This window comes from Hylobates moloch, unplaced genomic scaffold (assembly GCF_009828535.3).
Source record: "Hylobates moloch isolate HMO894 unplaced genomic scaffold, HMol_V3 SCAFFOLD_12, whole genome shotgun sequence".
NCBI lineage: Eukaryota > Metazoa > Chordata > Mammalia > Primates > Hylobatidae > Hylobates > Hylobates moloch.
In genome coordinates, this window is record NW_026652287.1 from 32806912 (window position 1) to 32825403 (window position 18492).

At 46.4% G+C, this 18492-nt stretch overlaps 1 protein-coding gene across 10 annotated transcripts in view; it reads left to right on the top strand.

The window, feature by feature from the left end:
• Positions 1-18492, top strand: part of ZNF320 (zinc finger protein 320) — a 42962-nt gene that overhangs the window by 12793 nt on the left and 11677 nt on the right. The window contains exons 1-5 of one of the 10 annotated variants that reach the window (XM_058425038.1): positions 3531-3571; positions 6074-7766; positions 10005-10919; positions 11834-11921; positions 14516-14642. In XM_058425038.1, the coding sequence (XP_058281021.1) occupies positions 11907-11921; positions 14516-14642 (142 nt within the window). In that variant the 5' untranslated portion in view covers positions 3531-3571; positions 6074-7766; positions 10005-10919; positions 11834-11906. Of the gene's footprint in view, positions 1-3464; positions 3700-6048; positions 7767-8568; positions 10920-11833; positions 11922-14515; positions 14643-18492 lie in introns of those variants that run through there. The other 9 variants (XM_058425036.1, XM_058425035.1, XM_058425037.1 and 6 more) reach the window with 9 other exon arrangements.

The following is an 18492-nucleotide window of genomic DNA, read 5'->3' on the forward strand; positions in this document are numbered from 1 at the left end:
ACCGTGGTCTCGATCTCCTGACCTCATGATCCACCCGCCTCGGCCTCCCAAAGTGCTGGGATTACAAGCGTGAGCCACCGCGCCCGGCCTGTATAATGCTATTCTATCCAAAGTATGTAGCCCAAGGAATAACCAACCTGATGTGTGTTATAACCCATTTTAAGCCTCCCATGATTACAGTTTTTAAAATAAAATTAAAGACCAGTCCTTTTCTAAGTGACACAAGTAAAATAATAGCTAGAACAGAAGAAAGAAGGGCCCCCAAAAATATAACCTTAAAATTTGATGCTTGTGCCGCTATTGATAGTAAGCAGCATAGAATAAGATGCAGTTCTCTAAATTAGAAAAAAGAGTTACACAGTAAAAAAAAAATATCTGTCAAGAATCATATTTATGCGAGATGTGTCAATACTAGTCTTATGTCACTTAGGCTACTTAAAAAGAAGATAAAAAAGATCCTGTTTAGCTCCAAAAAAGAAAAGTCAGCCCCTCTTGCATGAGTGGGAGCTGCAACCTTTTAAAATTGATAATCACAAACCCCTCAGGCCCAAAGTAAAATAAAAAAAAAATGTAACATTAAGCATTGATGAAAAAAGACTAGATCCTAGTGTAAACATCCTAATAAAAAAAGAAGTTCAAAAACGCTCTCCAGAACCAGTATTTCAGACTTTCTATGATGAACTAAATGTGCCAGTACCTAAGATTCCAGGAAAAACTAAAAATTTGTTTTTGCAATTAGCTGAACATGTAGCCCAGTCTCTACAAGTCAGCTCATGTTATATTTGTAGAAGAACCATAACAAGAGATCAATGGCCATAGGAAGCCCAAGAATTAGTTCCTACAAACCCAGTTCCTGATGAATTCTCAGCCCAAAAGAACCACCCTGACAATTTTTAAGTTCTAAAAGTCTCAATTATTAGACAGTATTGCATAGCTAGAGAAAGAAAAAATTCACTCGTCCTGTAAGGCGGCTTAGTTGTCTTAGGCAAAAGCTGTATAATAGTACCACAAAAACAGTTACATAGTAAAGTTCCAATTACACAAAAAGAAATCCATTCAGTAAATTTCCAAAGTTGCAGACTGTTTAGGCCCACCCAGAATTCCACCAGGACTAGATGGCCCCCACCAGATTGTACTGGCTATGTAGACACAGAGCTTACACTAAGCTGCCTGATCAGTGGACAGGTAGCTGTGTAATCGGCACACTAAGCCATCTTTCTGCTTACTGTCCATAAAAACAGGTGAACTTCTAGGCTTCCCAGTCTATGCTTCCCGCGAAAAATGAAGCATAGCCATAGGTAATTAGAAAGATGATAAATGACCTCCTAAAAAAATTATATAATACTATAAGCCTGCCACTTAGACACAAGACGGCTCATGAGGATATCGAACCCCCATCTACACGCTCAACCGAATCGTACAGTTGCAAGCTGTTTTAAAAATTATTACTAATAAAACCGGTCAAGCCTTGACTGTTCTTGCCCAGCAAGAGACTCTGATAAGAAATGCTATCTATAAAAATAGACTAGCTCTTGACTACTTGCTAGCAGCTGAAGGAAAAGTTTGTAGAAAATTTAACCTTACTAATTGTTGTCTACACATAGATGATCAGAGGCAAGTAGTTGAAGACATAGTTAAAAATATAACAGAACTGGCCGGGCGCGGTGGCTCACGCCTGTAATCCCAGCACTTTGGGAGGCCGAGGCGGGCGGATCGCCTGAGGTCGGGAGTTCGAGACCAGCCTGACCAACATGGAGAAACACCGTCTCTACTAAAAAATAAAAAAATTAGCCAGGCGTGGTGGCACATGCCTATAATCCCAGCTACTAGGGAGGCTGAGGGAGGAGAATTGCTTCAACCTAGGAGGTGGAGGTTGTGGTGAGCCGAGATCGTGCCGTTGCACTCCAGCCTGGGCAACAAGAGTGAAACTCCGTCTCAAAAAAAAAAAAAAAAAAAAAAAAATATAACAGAACTGACACATGTACCCGTACAAGTGTGGCACTGACTCAATCAGGAGCCATGTTTAAAAATCAGTTCTCAGCAATAGAAGGATTTAAAACTCTTATAATAAGAGTTATAATAGTAATAAAAACCTGCTTACTGCTCCCTTGTTTGCTATCTGTACTTCTTCAAATGATAAAAAGCTTCATCGCTACCTTAGTTCACCAAATGCTTCAGCACAAGTGTACTATATGAATCACTATCAATCTATTGCACAAAAAGACATAAGTAGCAAAAATAAGAGTGAGAATTCCCACTAATAAAAAGTGAGAGTCTCAAAAAGAAGAAATAAAGGAAGAGAGAGACCCTCTCATATTGTTTTATACTCAGTACCTGTTTTAAGAAAAAACAACAAGAAAGTAAAACCAAAGACAGGCAACCCGGTGCCAGGCCTGAAACCCAGTAGTTAAAAATCAACTTATGGCTTAGAACCCAATGTTATTCATAGATTCCAGACATTGTATAGAAGAACATTGTAAAACTTCCTGCCCTCTTCTGTTTCTCTCTGACCACCGGTGCATGCAGCCCCTGTCACGTACCACCTGCTTGCTCAAATCAATCACGACCCTTTCATGTGAAATCTTTAGTGTTGTGAGCCCTTAAAAAGGACAGAAATTGTGCACTCTGGGAGCTTGGATTTTAAGGCAGTAGCTTGCCGATGCTCCCAGCTGAATAAAGCCCTTCCTTCTACAACTCAGTGTCTGAGAAGTTTTGTCTGCTGCTAGTCCTGCTACACACTGTTACAATGTCAATGCTTTTTAAAAAAATCTCTTTTTTTCTTATTGAGGCGGAGGAAGGAGCTCTGGGGTAGAGGGTCTTACTCTGTTGCCCAGGCTGGCCTGGACCTCTGGGCTCAGCGGTTTTCCTGCCCCTGCTTCCTGAGTAGCTGGGACCCCAGACTCTTGCCACCTCGCCAGCATCCCTGCTCTGTTTAAGCAGCAGGTGGTGACCTCACTCCTCCCTGGCCTGAGCCCTCCGCTCCGCACGCCAGGCGGTGGCCCTAGGGAAGTCTGGAGCTGAGCACAGGGTGGAGTCTCCCACCCCAGTGAATGGAGAATAGAAAAGGAGAGGATTTCTATTCTGTTCTGTGGGCCGTCAGCATGAAATTGGAGGTTTCGCTGAGGCAGCGCTTTGCATTCCGCATTCTAGTTTGCATTCCTTCCCTTGACAACTTCCAGACTTTGGACATAAATTGCTAAAATTAATTTCAATAGCAAGGAACTTTCCTGGATCCAATGACCCCCTCACGTTGACTTCTCAGGGAGGTACTATTTCATTGACTGCTGAGCTGCTCCAGCCTCACTGGCGGGTTTCGGCTCCAAAACCCGGAAAAAAGGCGCGGAGAGTGAGATGGAGGAAAGCTCAGGACCCGCCCCCTTCTCGCCCCCGCCGACCCCTCACAGCCCAGGACTCCTCTCCGGGCCAGGCCCCTTGTTTCTCAACCCCGCCCCGGCCTCGTCCAGGCCCCGCCCACCTCCTCGGGCGTCCAGCCCAGGCCTGGCCTCTGTCCTGCGCTGATTGGCACAGACCCGGAAGCGGATGGCATGGACTGAAGGTCACATCGCAGCGCGTGAGTTTCGCTCTGTTTTATGTGTGCTTCCTAGTCTTGTGGTGCTGCTATACCGGGGACATTGAGTCCCCACAGACCTGGAAATTGCGGCCCCTCTTTCTCAACCCAGAGCAAATTGAGACGTCCAGGTGAGAGTCCGTGAGTCCCTTCAAGTTTAAAGTGGCCCTGAGGCAGGTCCCGTCCTCGGTCTTTCTGCAGTAGGGTCGTGTAGACACCTCCTATGGCGGAATTTTCCTTCTCAAAACCCTTCCTGACCTGTCCTCCCGCCTCGCGCTGTTTCAAGTCCTCACCGGCGAGCTGGATTCCCGCCCTGGGCGCCTCCCACCGTCGCTCTCGTCGGCTTCAGGAGCGCCACGCCTCAACCCCAGTTCCCGGGAGGCCGCCTCCTCTGCCTGGTCCTAAGATCCTGCAGACGCCCCCCCTGTCTGAAGGCGCCGTCGCCCCCCACCTTCCTCGTGCGGGGCCCTGTTGCTTCCTAGTCCCAACTCCTGGAAAACGAATATATGCAATCAAGAAAGCACTCCACAGAGAGGAGTGGGCCCGAGCCAGCGTCTCCAGGGCCCCGTTTACAAAGTTTTGGGGGGTTAAAGTATTTATTTTGAGGTCCCTATGGGCTACCCCTAATCTGGATGAAGGATTTGGCCCTTGGCCAACGAAATGCTGAGGTGAATTGGCCCGAGGCTGGAGCATATGGGTGCCCTATGCAGATGAAGGTGTGGTCGGTGCTTGGCCGTGGCCATTCCTGGGCTCTTCCCCTTTCTGAGACGTGCTGGAAGGGGGAGGGCGGTAGGGAGAGCGGCCTTTGAGCCTTTGTTACTCCGGATGGGGAGCTGGGGTTTTTCTTTTTTGTCTAGTTTTGGAAAGTTCGCGTTAATTGGCCTTAGATTAGCTGCCCCCAGACCCAGGATCCAGATGTTTCCTTTTTCTTCTTTTTTATTGGAGATGGGTCTCACTCTGTTGCCCAGGCGGGAGAGCGGTGACAGGATCACAGCTCACTGCATCGTCAACATCCTATGCTCAAGCGATCCTGTCACCTCAGCCTTCAGAGTAGCTGGGACCACAGCCGCGCACCACCACACTGCGCTAATTTTTGTGTACTTGGTAGAGACGGGCTTTTGCCTTGTTGCTCATGCTGATCTCCAACTCCAGGGCTCAAGCGATCCAGCTGTATCACCCTCCTAAAGTGCTGGAATTACAGGCATGAGCCACCATGCCAGCCTTGTTTCTTAATTAAAAAATAAATAAATAAAAAAAAAGGCCGTGGCAGTGGCTCATGCCTGTAATCCCAGCACTTTGGGAGGCCAAGGCGGGCAGATCACCTGAGGTCAGGAGTTCGAGACCAGCCTGGCCAACATGGTGAAATCTCGTGTCAAATAAAATACAGAAATTAGCCAGGTGTGGTGTCAGGCTCCTGTAATCCCAGCTACTCAGGAGGCTGAGGCAGGAGAATCCTTTGAACAAGGAGGGGGAGGTTGCACTGAGCTGAGATCACGCCACTGCACTCCAGCCTGGGTGACAGAGCGAGACTCCGTCTGAAAAAAATAACTACTTTTCAAATAAGCTTTGGTAGAATCTTATGAGCTCACATCATTGTTTTCCAACTATGATATGTGTTCAAAATTTTCTTCTTTGACCCTACATTTTATTAGATGTATACATTTTTAGATGTATATATTTTTAACCATTTTAAAATAGTTTCTCTGCTGGGCGCGGTGGCTCACGCCTGTAATCCCAGCACTTTGGGAGGCTGAGGCAGGCGGATCTCCTGAGGCCGAGAGTTCAAGACCAGCCTGGCCAACATGGAGAAACCTTGTCTTTACTGAAAATACAAAAATTAGCCGGGCGTGGTGGCACATGCCCGAGGCTGAGGTAGGAGAATAGCTTGAACACGAGAGGTGGAGTTTGCAGTGAGCCGAGATCACGCCACTGCACTCCAGCCTGGGCGACAGAGCGAGACTCCGTCTCAAAAAAAAAAAAAAAAAGTTTCTCTATGAAATTCGTTGTGTTCAGTTTACATAGAGGACTACATGCTTTCTAGTCTGTATCATATATTGGAAACATTTACTAGTACGTGGTAAATGATTTTAGGTTGTTTCTTTTTTTCTTTCTTACTTTTTTTTGAGATGAAGTCTCCCTTCTGCCCCCAGGCTGGAGTGTGATGGTGCGATCTCGGCTCACTGCAACCTCCGTCTTTTGGGTTCAAGCTCTTCTCCTGCCTCAGCCCCCAAGTAGCTGGGATTACAGGCACCTGCCACCACGCCTGGCTAATTTTTGTATTTCTAGTGGAGACGGGGTTTCACCATGTTGGCCAGGCTGGTCTTGAGCTCCTGACCTCAGGTGGTCCGCCCACCTAAGCCTCAGAAAGTGCTGGGATTACAGGCGTGAGCCACCGCACCTGGCCAATTTTAGGTTGTTTCAATGTGTACTTTATAAAGATATCAAGGACCTATTTTGTTTGTTTGTTTGTTTGTTTTGAGATGGAGTTTTGCTCTTATTGCCCAGGCTGGAGTGCAATGGCGCGATCTTGGCTCACCACACTCTCTACCTCCCGGATTCAAGTGATTCTCCTACCTCAGCCTCCCGAGTAGCTGGGATTACAGGCATGTGCCACTACGCCAAGCTAATTTTGTATTTCTAGTAGTGATGGGGTTTCTCCATGTTTGTCAGGCTGGTCTCAAACTCCCAACCTCAGGTGATCCACCCACCTCGGCCTCCCAAAGTGCTGGGATTTAAGGTGTGAGCCACCGCACCCGGCCCCAGGACCTTTTTTCTTTACGCTAACATCAAAATTTAGTTCAAGTAGCCTATTCTATTTTCTTTCCTTATGTCATCTAATAAAATGGGGAGCTGTGAGCTTCTAAGTAAACATTTCCCTCAAGTTCCTCTGGTACATAATATTCCTTGCAGATGTTGAACGATGGGCTGGATTGTTTTGGAAACTTGTTCCAGCAGAGCCCATGTGTTCATGAAGAAAACATTTGCTTGCAGCTTATTTCTACCATTGCCTCTCTTTCAGTGGTTTTTTTTTGTTGATGTTGTTGTTGTTTTGGCTTTTGTGTTTTTTTTGTTTTTTGTTTTTGTTTTGTTTTGTTTTGTTTTGTTTGTTTTTTTGATTAGGAGTCTCACTCTGTCACCCAGGCAGGAGTGCAGTGACGTGATCTTGGCTCACTGCAACCTCTGCCTCCTGGGTTCCAATGATTCTCTTGTCTCAGCCTCCCGAGTAGCTGGGATTACAGGCACACAGCACCATTCCTGGCTAATTTTTGTATTTTTAGTAGAAATTGGGTTTCACCATGTGGACCAGGATGGTCTCAATCTCCTGACCTTGTGATCCACCTGCCTCGGCCTCCCAAAGTGCTGGGATTACAGGCGTGAGCCACGGCACCTGGCCTCTTTCAGTGTTTTAAACACCTATAGCTATGTGTTCACACTTGTGTTTATTTTGAACGTATTACTGTCATATTTCTGGGAAAATAATTATGTGTTTAGGATTCATGCCATCAGAACCTTAGACATGGAGAGAGACATTTCTTTTGCTCAAGTGTATAAAAGATAGTCCTGGAATTTTCTTTTTTTATTTTATTTTTTGAGACAGTCTCACTCTGTCACCCAGGCTGGAGTACAGTGGGGCAATCCGGCTCATTGCAACCTCTGTCTTCCGTGTTCAAGTGCTTCTCTTGACTCAGCCTCCAGAGTACCTGGGACTACAGAAGCCAGCCACCACACCCAGCTAATCTTTGTATTTTTAGTAGAGACAAGGTTTCACCATATTGGCCAGACTGTTCTCTGAACTCTTGACCTCAAGTGATCTGCCCACCTTGGCCTCCCAAAGTCCTGGGATTACAGGTGTGAGCCACCTTGCCTGACCCCTCTTCACTAGTTTTTAATTTACATAATGAATTCTGATTTTGAACCCACGCATTGAGTTTTTCCATTTAGTTATTGTATTTTTAGCCTGAGAGTTTCTGTGTAGTTCATCATAATTTCTGTACGTTGATTGTCCTTCTCATTTTCTTCATGCATTGCTTTTGTGATTTCTTGAAGTTGTGTCTTAATTCAATGAGCTTCCAACTTTTGGGGGGGGGTGGAGGTGATGGGGTTTCACTGTGTCCCCTAGGCTGGAGGGCAGTGGTGCGATCTTGGTTCACTTCAACCTCTGCTCTGCAGGCTCAAGCAATCCTCCCACCTCAGCCTGGTAAGTAGCTTTGGTTGTGTCCTCTCCAGGTTTTTGCTTATACCTTCTGCATGCAAGTTAATTTAAGCGTGTGTGGATATAATTTGAAGTATGTGCAGAAGTGAATTAATGGATAAGCCCATGATTTTTTTTTTGAGACAGAGTCTCACTTTGTCGACAGGCTGGAGTACAGTGTTGCCATCTCAGCTCACTGCAACTTCTGACTCCCAAGTTCAAGCAATTCTTTTGCCTCAGCCTCCCAAGTAGCCGGGACAACAGGGGTGTGCCAAAAAGCCCAGCTAACTTTTGTAGTTATAGTAGAGAGGGGGTTTCACCATGTTGGCCAAAATTGTCTCAATCTCTTGATCTCATGATCTGCCCGCCTCACCCTCCCAAAGTGCTGAGATTACAGGCATGAGGTAACGCATGTGGCCAAGCCCATGGTTTATGTAGAAAACACACCATTTGCAATATATATATATATAATTATTATTATTATTATTATTTTTATTTTTATTTTTTTTTTGAGGCGGAGTCTCGCTCTGCCGCCCAGGCTGGAGTGCAGTGGCGCGATCTCGGCTCACTGCAAGCTCCGCCTCCCGGGTTCACGCCATTCTCCTGCCTCAGCCTCTCCGAGTAGCTGGGACTACAGGCGCCCGCCACCACGCCCGGCTGATTTTTTTATATTTTTAGTAGAGACAGGGTTTCACCGTGGTCTCGATCTCCTGACCTCGTGATCCGCCCGCCTCGGCCTCCCAAAGTGCTGGGATTACAAGCGTGAGCCACCGCGCCCGGCCAATTATTATTATTATTATGTTTTTTTTGAGAAAGTCTTGCTCTGTTGCCCAGGCCCGCGCTGGGGAGGTGCCTGGGGCCTGTCCGGTGACACAAGGTGTTCTTCCCTGCCCAGCGCCAGCCCCTGGAAAATGGGCTTCTCTGACATGGAGGTGTCCAAACCCTCCTGTGATTGTGTGGTCCAAAGGGATCAGGAGACAGAGAGAGAGCAGTAAAAAACCTGAGACAGAGAAAAGAAGAATGAGAAAGGCCCATAACAGATGGCAGCGTAGAAGATGGGTGAGGGATTTGCCAAGAGACAGCAAAAGTGAAAAAAAAAAAGATAAGCAGGAGGAGAAAAGCTACATGTACAGAGAGATGAAGGACAGCAAGGTAGGGAGAGGGGCAGCAAAGAGGGAGGCTCTTCTCCGTCTTTGTGAGGGAGAGGAGGAGGGATTTGGAGCCAGGGCAGACAGAGCAGAGTGGTGCTGGTGGCAAGGAGAACAGAGGGAGAACCACAGCAGGGAGGACACCTGGGAATCTGGGGTGCCAGAGAGTGGGGCCAGGGGGGTATAACGAGGAAGAGAGAATTTAACAGGGAGAGCAGAGTATGCGCAGAGATGGGAGAAGAGGTGGAAATCTAGAGGTTGAGGACAATCTAAAGATTGGGGAGAAGGAGCAGCAAGAGGTTAAATGAGTTGTGGAGATGGAGCCTGGTTAATTTTTGTATTTTTAGTAGAGACAGGGTTTCACCATGTTGGCCAGGTTGGTCTCAAACTCCTGACGTCAGGTGATCCACCCACCTCAACCTCCCAAAGTGCTGGGATTACAGGCATGAGCCACTGCATCTGGCCACCCATGTTTTCTTGATTGAAAAAATTTGCTTATATTGTAGTTCTACAGCTGACCCTCTTTCCCTATTTTCTTTTTGTTTGTTTGTTTGTTTGAGACACAGTTTCACTGTTGTTGCCCAGGCTGGAGTGCAATGGTGCGATCTCAGCTCACCGCAACCTCTGCCTCTGGGTTCAAGCGATTCTCCTGCCTCAGCCCTCCTGAGTAGCTGGAATTACAAACATGCACCACCATGGCTAGATAATTTTTTTATTTTTAGTAGAGACGGGGGTTTCTCCATGTTGCTCAGGCTGGTCTCGAACTCCTGACTTCAGGTGATCTGCCTGCCTTGGCCTCCCAAAGTGCTGTGATTACAGGCCTGAGCCACCCCGCCTGGCCTCCCTGTTTTCAAGGTCAGTAGCTGTGTGTTTACACTTCTGCATTTTATAAATGTTACTGTAATTTTCTTTTCTTTTTTTTTTTCTTTGAGACAGAGTTTCACTCTTGTTGCCCAGGCTGGAGTGCAATGGCACGATCTCGGCTCACTGCAACCTCTGCCTCCCAGGTTCAAGCAATTCTCCTACCTCAGCCTCCCGAGTAGCTGGGATTACAGTCATGCACCACCACGCCCAGCTAATTTTTTTGTATTTTTAGTAGAGACGGGGTTTCTCCATGTTGAGGCTGGTCTCAAACTCCCGACCTCAGGTGATCCGCCCACCTCGGCCTCCCAAAGTGCTGGGATTACAGGCATGAGCCCCCATGCCCGGCCCTACTGTAATTTTCTTGTAAGAAGAATTAAATGTTGAGAGTCAATAGCATCAGAACGTTGCAAAAGAAGTTTCTTTAGCCCAGGTATGTGAAAGATGCTTCTCTAATTTTCAAAGAGAGAGGTGATAAGACCAACCCTTTCCATTAGCCCTTCTGGGCCCCCATGTAAGAATTCAGACACACCTTCTCACTCATCTCAGACCTTCTCAGGGTAACTCGATGAATATGTCCACACTCTGAGGACATCACAGTTAAATCTAAAGCAGGTCATGTCAGTGCCTGGCAGGGAACCCTCCACTGGCTTCCCGTGTTCCCCAAGACAAAAGCCCAACTCCTCACTGTGGCTCCAGAGCCCTGTATCCAGGGCCCCTGCCACTGTCCAGCCTCCTTCTGGGAGCTTGCCTTAATCTAATGACTTCCTCTGCCCCAGTCACATTTGCTTATCTCTTTCCCCAAACATCAAAACCCTTCCTGTCTCAAGTCATTTTCCCTGCTCTTACCCTATGTCCCTAAATGATCACAGCCCTGTCCCTTTCTCCTCCTTCAGGTCTGGGCTCAGAGCTGTCTCCCATGCCCGCCCACCCCCATCTGAAGTTCCCTCTGCCCGTCAGTCTCTACCATGTTACTCAGGCTTTATTATCTCTATCACATCAGAAACGCTTTTTTTTTTCTTCCTCAAACAGAGTCTCACTCTGTCCTTCAGGCTGTGAGTGCAGTCTCATGATCTTGGCTCACTGCAACCTTTGTCTCCTGGGTTCAAGTGATTCTTGTGCATCAGCCTCCCAAGTAGCTGAGATACAGGTGCGTGCCACCTGCCACCACACCTGGCTAATTTTTGTATTAGTATTTTTATTTTATTTTATTTTATTTTATTTTATTTTATTTTATTTTATTTTATTTTTAAGTCTTACTCTGTCACCCAGGCTGGAGTGTAGTGGCACGATCTCGGCCCATTGCAACCTCCACCTCCCAGGTTCAAGTGATCCTCCAACCTCAGCATCCTGAGTAGCTGGGATTACAGATGCCCACAAAGCCCAGCTACTTTTTGTATTTTTAGTAAGAGACAGGGTTTCACCATGTTGGCCAGGTTGGTCTAGAACTCCTGACCTCAAGTAATCCACCCACCTCGGCCTTCCAGAGTGCTAGTATTACAGGCATGAACCACCATGCCTGATCCAATTTTTGTATTTTTAGTAGAGACAGGATTTCACCATGTTGGACAGGCTGGTCTCGAACTCCTGAGCACAAGTGATCCTCTCACCTCAGCTTCCTAAGTAGCTGGGACCACAGACACACAGACATGCACCACCATACCTTCCTAACTTTTTGTATTTTTGTAGAGATGGGGTTTCACTATGTTGCCTAGGCTAGTCACAAACTCCTGAGCTCAAGCAATCTACCCACCTCGGCCTCCTAGAGTGCTGGGGTGGCAGGCATGAGCCACCGCACCCAGCCTTTGTGTGGGGTTTGGTTAGGTCTGAGTCTGTGCCCTGAAGGGGAGCTTATCCCAGTCAAGCTTCCCACTGCTGCAGCTTGTGTGTGGACTCCTCCAGTAGGGGAGTGGGAGTTTTCTTGTAGGAGTTTGTCGTCCCGGGGCAGTGGGCAGCAGAGGGGACCATATTTCCAAGGGTGAGGTCTCCTTTTTATGTGTCGCTGTGTTATGGGGAGGGGGTGTGTTGATTCTGAGCAATAAACAACATATTTCTAACATTCAGGATTTACTTCTAAAGACTCTTGGTACATGAGGAAGAAACCCGGAAGTGGAAGAGGAAAGCAAAGGAGTCAGGGATGGCTTTTTCTCAGGTGAGATGATATTCTCGGGGGATTGTTCTGTCTCCTTCCTTTCAGAAATGCTGGGGCCCAGAGTTGGGAATCTTCTCTGAGTCTGAAGCATCCTGCCTGACAGGTTTGCTCGCAATCACCCGTGCCTTCCCTCAGTCCCTCTCATCTCACTTAGATTTTATCTCTTGTGACCAAGTGACTTGAAATTGGGAAGAGGCTGCACTGGGCATGGTCCTGGGAAGGGCTCACACCCAGACATGGATGGAGACGGGGTGAGGGTCCCGTGGTGTCAGTGCTGTTGGGCAGCAGGAATTGTTCAGGGGCCACATCTGGATGCACTGTCAGCTCTCTGTGGACCAGGATTACAGCAGTTGCCAATGGAAGTCACGTATTAATGTGCACAAAGTACGTGGTAAATTCTAGAAAAGGAGACCAATAATAGGAAATCTTTTCTGCCTGACATTATAGTACATTTTTAGGTAATTGAGTGAATTACTGTGTTTCTGACTCAAAAAATCTTACTAATTAGAATGGAAAGTTCATATATAGATATGAATGATACAAGAATGATCGTATCATTATTTTAAGAATATGAAATCAACCTAAATAATAGCAGGAGATTCATTAAACCATTCTTAGCACATTAAGCTCATGGAGACTGTGGTGTTCCTGTGAAGAGGCTTGTGAAACAGGTGTTTGTGGTAACAGTGGTTACAATTTTTCTCAAATATGGCAGCGGTACTTCTTTTTTATCTTAGAGGTTAAAGCCATATTCTTATTCCACCTGTTACTATTATTATTATTTTTTCTGAAATGGAGTCTTGCTCTGTCACCCGAGCTGGAGTACAGTGGCACGATCTTGGCTTACTGCACCCTCTGCCTCCCGGGTTCAAGCCATTCTCTGTCCTCCAGGCCAGGCAGTTAAAAGGGTAATTGCTTCATCTAGGATGGGGCATTTCCTGTTTCCCTAGATCTGATGAGATTCCACCCACCACCAGCTGCCAAATTATCCTTTTCCAACAAGATGAGATTCCTCTTCAGTTAAACAAAACTTGCTACTTTTTTTTTTCTTTTTTTTTTGAGACAGAGTCTCACTCTGTCACCAGGCTGGAGTGCAATGGTGATTTCTCAGCTCACTGCAACCTCTGCCTCCCAGGTTCAAGTAATTCTCCTGCCTCAGCTTCCCCAGTAGCTGGGACTCCATGTGTGTGCCACCACGTCCAGCTAATTTTTGTATTTTTAGTAAAGATGTGGTTTCACCATGTTGGCCAGGCTGGTCTCAAACTGCTGACCTCGTGATCCACCCATCTCAGCTTCCCAAAGTGTTGGGATTACAGACGTGAGCCACTGCGCCCGGCAAAACTTGCTACTTTTTATTTTTTTATTTTATTTTTATTTTTATTTTATTTTTTTTTTGAGACAGAGTCTCGCTGTTGCCCAGGCTGGAGTGCAATGGCGCGATCTCGGCTCACTGCAGGCTCCACCCCCCGGGGTTCACGCCATTCTCCGGCCTCAGCCTCCCGAGTAGCTGGGACTACAGGCGCCCGCCACCTAGCCCGGCTAATTTTTTGTATTTTTAGTAGAGACGGGGTTTCACTGTGTTAGCCAGGATGGTCTCGATCTCCTGACCTCGTGATCCGCCCGCCTCGGCCTCCCAAAGTGCTGGGATTACAGGCGTGAGCCACTGTGCCCGGCCTACTTTTTATATTTTTAAAACCTATATATGTATGTGCATACACATCCCCACACACATACACACACATTTATACATACATACATATGTACACACACGTATATATTTTGAAAATCTTTTATATTTTGAAAATGTGGGACAAATAGCAACCCTTTGTATTCACATCTAGTTTTTTTTGAGTCTGTGTAGGTTTTACTATTTTGTGAACATTTACAAAATGGATTTTTGTGCTTTGTGTAATTTTACTTTCATGTATTTTATTTTATTTAGAGACAGGGTCTCGCTTTATTGCCTGGGCTGGAGCGCCCCGGCATGATCGTAGCTCACTGAAACCTCCACCCTCAGGGTCGAGCCATCCTCCCACCTCAGCCTTCCAAGTAGTTGGGACCACAGGTGCCTGCCACCACGCTTGGCTAATTTTTTTTTTTCTTTTTTGAGATGGAGTTTCTGTTGCCCAGGCTGGAGTACAGTGATGCAATCTGGGACCGTGGCAACCTATGCCTCCCAGGATCAAGCCATTCTCCTGCCTCAGCCTCCCACATAGCTGGGATTACAGGCATATGTCACTGCGCCCAGCTGATCTTTTACTGTGGATGTTGTCATCTTTGAAGACATCACTCATGCTCTGTAGCATCTAGATACTGAATGTCACTTGTTGTGTCCATAAAAGTTTCAAGCATCTCTGTAACAGGAACTCTGCATTGATTTTTTATTTATTTATTGACCGAGAGAATGTTATTGCCTTCTCAAAAACTATAATCAAACACCACTGGGAAGACATCAGTGGTGAAAAATCTCTTACTTGGATTTGTCAGAACATTCACTACAATTAAATCCATGCTTTCCCCTCTCTTCTTCTCATTTCCTGTAAAGATAGGAAGTCCTCCCATAACCATTTGGTTAAAATGTGTTTTCATTTCAGGGTCTATTGACATTCAGGGATGTGGCCATAGAATTCTCTCAGGAGGAGTGGAAATGCCTGGACCCTGCTCAGAGGACTCTATACAGGGACGTGATGCTGGAGAATTATAGGAACCTGGTCTCCCTGGGTGAGGATAACTTCCCCCCTGGGGATGTGCCCTTGTGGATCTTTGTATTTTCTCTTGTTTCTCTTGGAAGCTGCATCCTTGCTTGACTAAAATGGAAGCTGTATTGATTTTGAAATGAAAAGCTTCATGATGTAGCATCTGACTTTCACTGTTCCCTTTGTTTAGATGTTCTGCGTTCTTCATGATACCTCAATGTGGGTTCCAGAACTAAAGTAGGCATAAAACCTTATGGCAGCCGGGCGCGGTGGCTCACGCCTGTCATCCCAGCACCTTGGGAGGCTGAGCTGTGTGGATCACTTCAGGTCAGGAGTTTGAGACCAGCCTGGCCAACATGGTGAAACCCCGTCTCTACTAAAAATACAAAAATTAGCCGGATGTCGTGGTGCACGCCTGTAATCCCAGCTCCTAGAAAGGCTGAGGAAAGAGAATCGCTGGAACCCAGGAGGCCAAGGTTGCAGTGAGCCGAGAACACAACGCTGCACTCCAGCCCAGACAACAGAGCAAGACTCTGTCTCAAAAAACAAAAACAAAACCTTATGGCAGACTTTAAACATATCTAGTTCCCTGTTTGCTTCTCCTGTGCTTTCGATTCTGTATTTCTTGGAAGAGAGCTCGATGTCCACATATTACATGTTACAGTGCTCCCCACGCATTCAGAAGGAGGCAGTCAGTGGAGGAATTAGTGAAATATTTTCCTAGATCCATCTGTAATGTCTTCTTTCCTACAGAAACATAGGGCTGGGACTCTAGAAAAGCTCCAGCACTTCATGGTCCTTTCTTTTTATAAGCAGGAGTCTCTTTCTGACCTGCTGTCTCCATGTTGGAGCAAGGGAAAGAGCCCTGGACTGTGGAGAGTGAAGTGAAAATAACAAAAAATCCAAATGGGTGGGAATGTATTACAGGTGTAAACGCAGGTAAGAGCTCAGATGGGCAGAGTGGCAGCTCCACCTTCAAATAGTGTGTGGGGAAACTCTCTGCAAGTGGGAGAATTCTGTGGCAAAAGAAAAGTTTCAATCGTGAGATCTCTGAAGGGACATCTTTCTTTGCCCTCACTTATCCCTCTGCTCTTTCCTTATTTATTTCTTTTCTTTTCTTTTTTTTTCTTTTCCCTTCCTTCCTTCCTTCCTTCCTTCCTTCCTTCCTTCCTTCCTTCCTTCCTTCCTTCCTGTCTTATAAGTACCGCGCGCTAACCGATTGCGCCACTGGAGCCACTCCTTCCTTCCTTCCTTTCTTTCTCTTTCCTTCCTTCTTTTCTTTTTTTTTCTCTTTCTTTCTTTCTTTTTTTCTTTCTTTTCTTTCTTTTTCTTTTTCTTTCAACAGTCTCTTTCATCCAGGCTACAACGCAGTGGAATGATCTTGGCTAACTGCAGCCTCTGCCCATCGGGCTCAAAGGATTTTTGTGCCCCACCTTTCTTGGAAGCTGGGACTGCAGGCGATCACCACCATGCCCAGCTCACTTTGTGTTTTTAGTAGAGCTGGGGTTTCACCATGTTGGTCAGGCTGGTCTCAAACTCCTTATCTCAAGTGCTTCACCTGCTTCGGCTTCCCAAAATGCTGGGATTACAGGCACGAGCTGCCATGCCCAACCATTGTTATTATTTTAAATAGTTTTGTCTTTTAGTTCTTAGTAAACATAAGTGGTTTAAACATGATTCCAGTGTGACTATAACAACCACGTTAGTGTCCATTCCTTTCAGTATGCAGAAGTGAAGTGTGTTGTATTGATATATGGGGACAGGTTATTGTTGCAGGTATGTTAAACATCTTAAACTTATAGCACAATAATGAAGCTTAAAATTTCCATAACCTGGCTAGGTGCAGTGGCTGACACCTGTTATTCCAGTAATGGGATGCCGAGGTGGGCAGATCGCCTGAGGTCAGGAGTTCAGAACCAGCCTGGGTAGCATGGCAAAACTTCGTCTCTACTAAATTTACAAAAATTAGCCAGGCACAGTGGCGGGCAGCTGTAATCCCAGCTACTCAGGAGGCTCAGGAAGGAGAGTCACTTGAACATGGGAGGTGGAGGTTGCAGTGAGCCGAGATCGCACCATTGCACTCCAGCCTGGGAGACAGAGCAAGGCTCCATGTCAAAAATAAAAATAAAAATAAAAAAATTCCATAACCTGCAAAAACTACTTCTTCTCCAGTAGAAATTTTTTTATTTTTGTCAGTTATTTTTGTGTATGTTGCATTTCTGTTAACATATATGTACAGTGTTTTTTCATACCTTTTCATTTTTAATAATATGAAAAAAGTTTAGTTATGAAGAAAAGGTATACATATGTGAGTTTCTGTATCTGTCCTTTTATTAATTAATTAATTTATGTATTTATGAGACAGAGTTTTGGTCTTTCACCCAGGCCGAAGTGCAGTGCTGCAATCTCAGCACCACAACCTCTGCCTCCCAGGTTCAACCAATTTTCCTGCCTCAGCCTCTCGAGTAGCTGGGATTACAGGCATGCACGACCATACCCAGCTAATTTTGTATTTTTATTGTTTTATTTATTTATTTATTTATTTTTTGTTTGTTTTTTTTGTTTGTTTGTTTGTTTGTTTTTTGAGACGGAGTCTCGCTCTGTCACCCAGGCTGGAGTGCAGTGGCACGATCTCGGCTCACTGCAAGCTCCGCCTCCCGGGTTCACGCCATTCTCCTGCCTCAGCCTCTCCGAGTAGCTGGGACTACAGGCGCCCGCCACCACGCCCGGCTAATTTTTTGTATTTTTAGTAGAGACAGGGTTTCACCGTGGTCTCGATCTCCTGACCTCGTGATCCGCCCGCCTCGGCCTCCCAAAGTGCTGGGATTACAAGCGTGAGCCACCGCGCCCGGCCTATTTATTTATTTTTGAGACAGAGTTTCACTCTTGTTTCCCAGGCTGGAGTGCAATGGTGCAATCTCAGCTCACTGCAACCTCCGCCTCGCAGGGTCAAGCAGTTCTCCTGCCTCAGCCTCCTGAGTAGCTGGGACTACAGGTGCCGGCCACCATGCCTGGCTAGTTTTTTGTATTTTTAGTAGACATGGGGTTTCATTGTGTTAGCCAGGATGGTCTAGATCTCCTGATCAGGATGGTCTTTATCTCCTGACCTTGTGATCCACCCACCTCAGCCTCCCAAAGTGCTGGGATTATAGGCGTGAGCCACCATGCCTGGCCTAATTTTGTATTTTTGGTAGAGACAGGGTTTTATCCTTGTTGTCCAGGCTGGTCTCGAACTCTTTTTTTTTTTTTTTTTTTGAGACAGAGTCTCGCTGTCGCCCAGGCTGGAGTGCAATGGCATGATCTCGGCTCACTGCAGGCTCCGCCCCCCGGGGTTCACGCCATTCTCCTGCCTCAGCCTCCCGAGTAGCTGGGACTACAGGCACCCGCCACCTCGCCTGGCTAATTTTTTGTATTTTTAGTAGAGATGAGGTTTCACTGTGTTAGCCAGGATGGTCTCGATCTCCTGACCTTGTGATCCGCCCGCCTGGGCCTCCCAAAGTGTTGGGATTACAGGCGTGAGCCACCGCGCCCGGCCGGTCTCGAACTCTTGATCCCAGGTGATCTGCCTGGCTCGCCCTCCCAAAGTGCTGGGATTATGGGCATGAACCACCACACCCAGCCTACCAGTTTTTTTATTTACCTTTACTGGAGAACTTTATATATGTTTGTGGGTTGGAGTTACTCTTTAGCCTTCTGTCATTTATTTATTTTGTCTTTGAGACACAGTCTCAGTCTGTCACCCAGGCTAAAGTGCAGTGGTGTGATCTTGTGTCACTGCAACCTCCACTTCCCAAGTTCAAGTGATTCTCCTGCCTCAGCCTCCCAAGTAGCTGAGACTACAGGCGAGTGCCAACATGCCAGGCTAATTTTTTGTA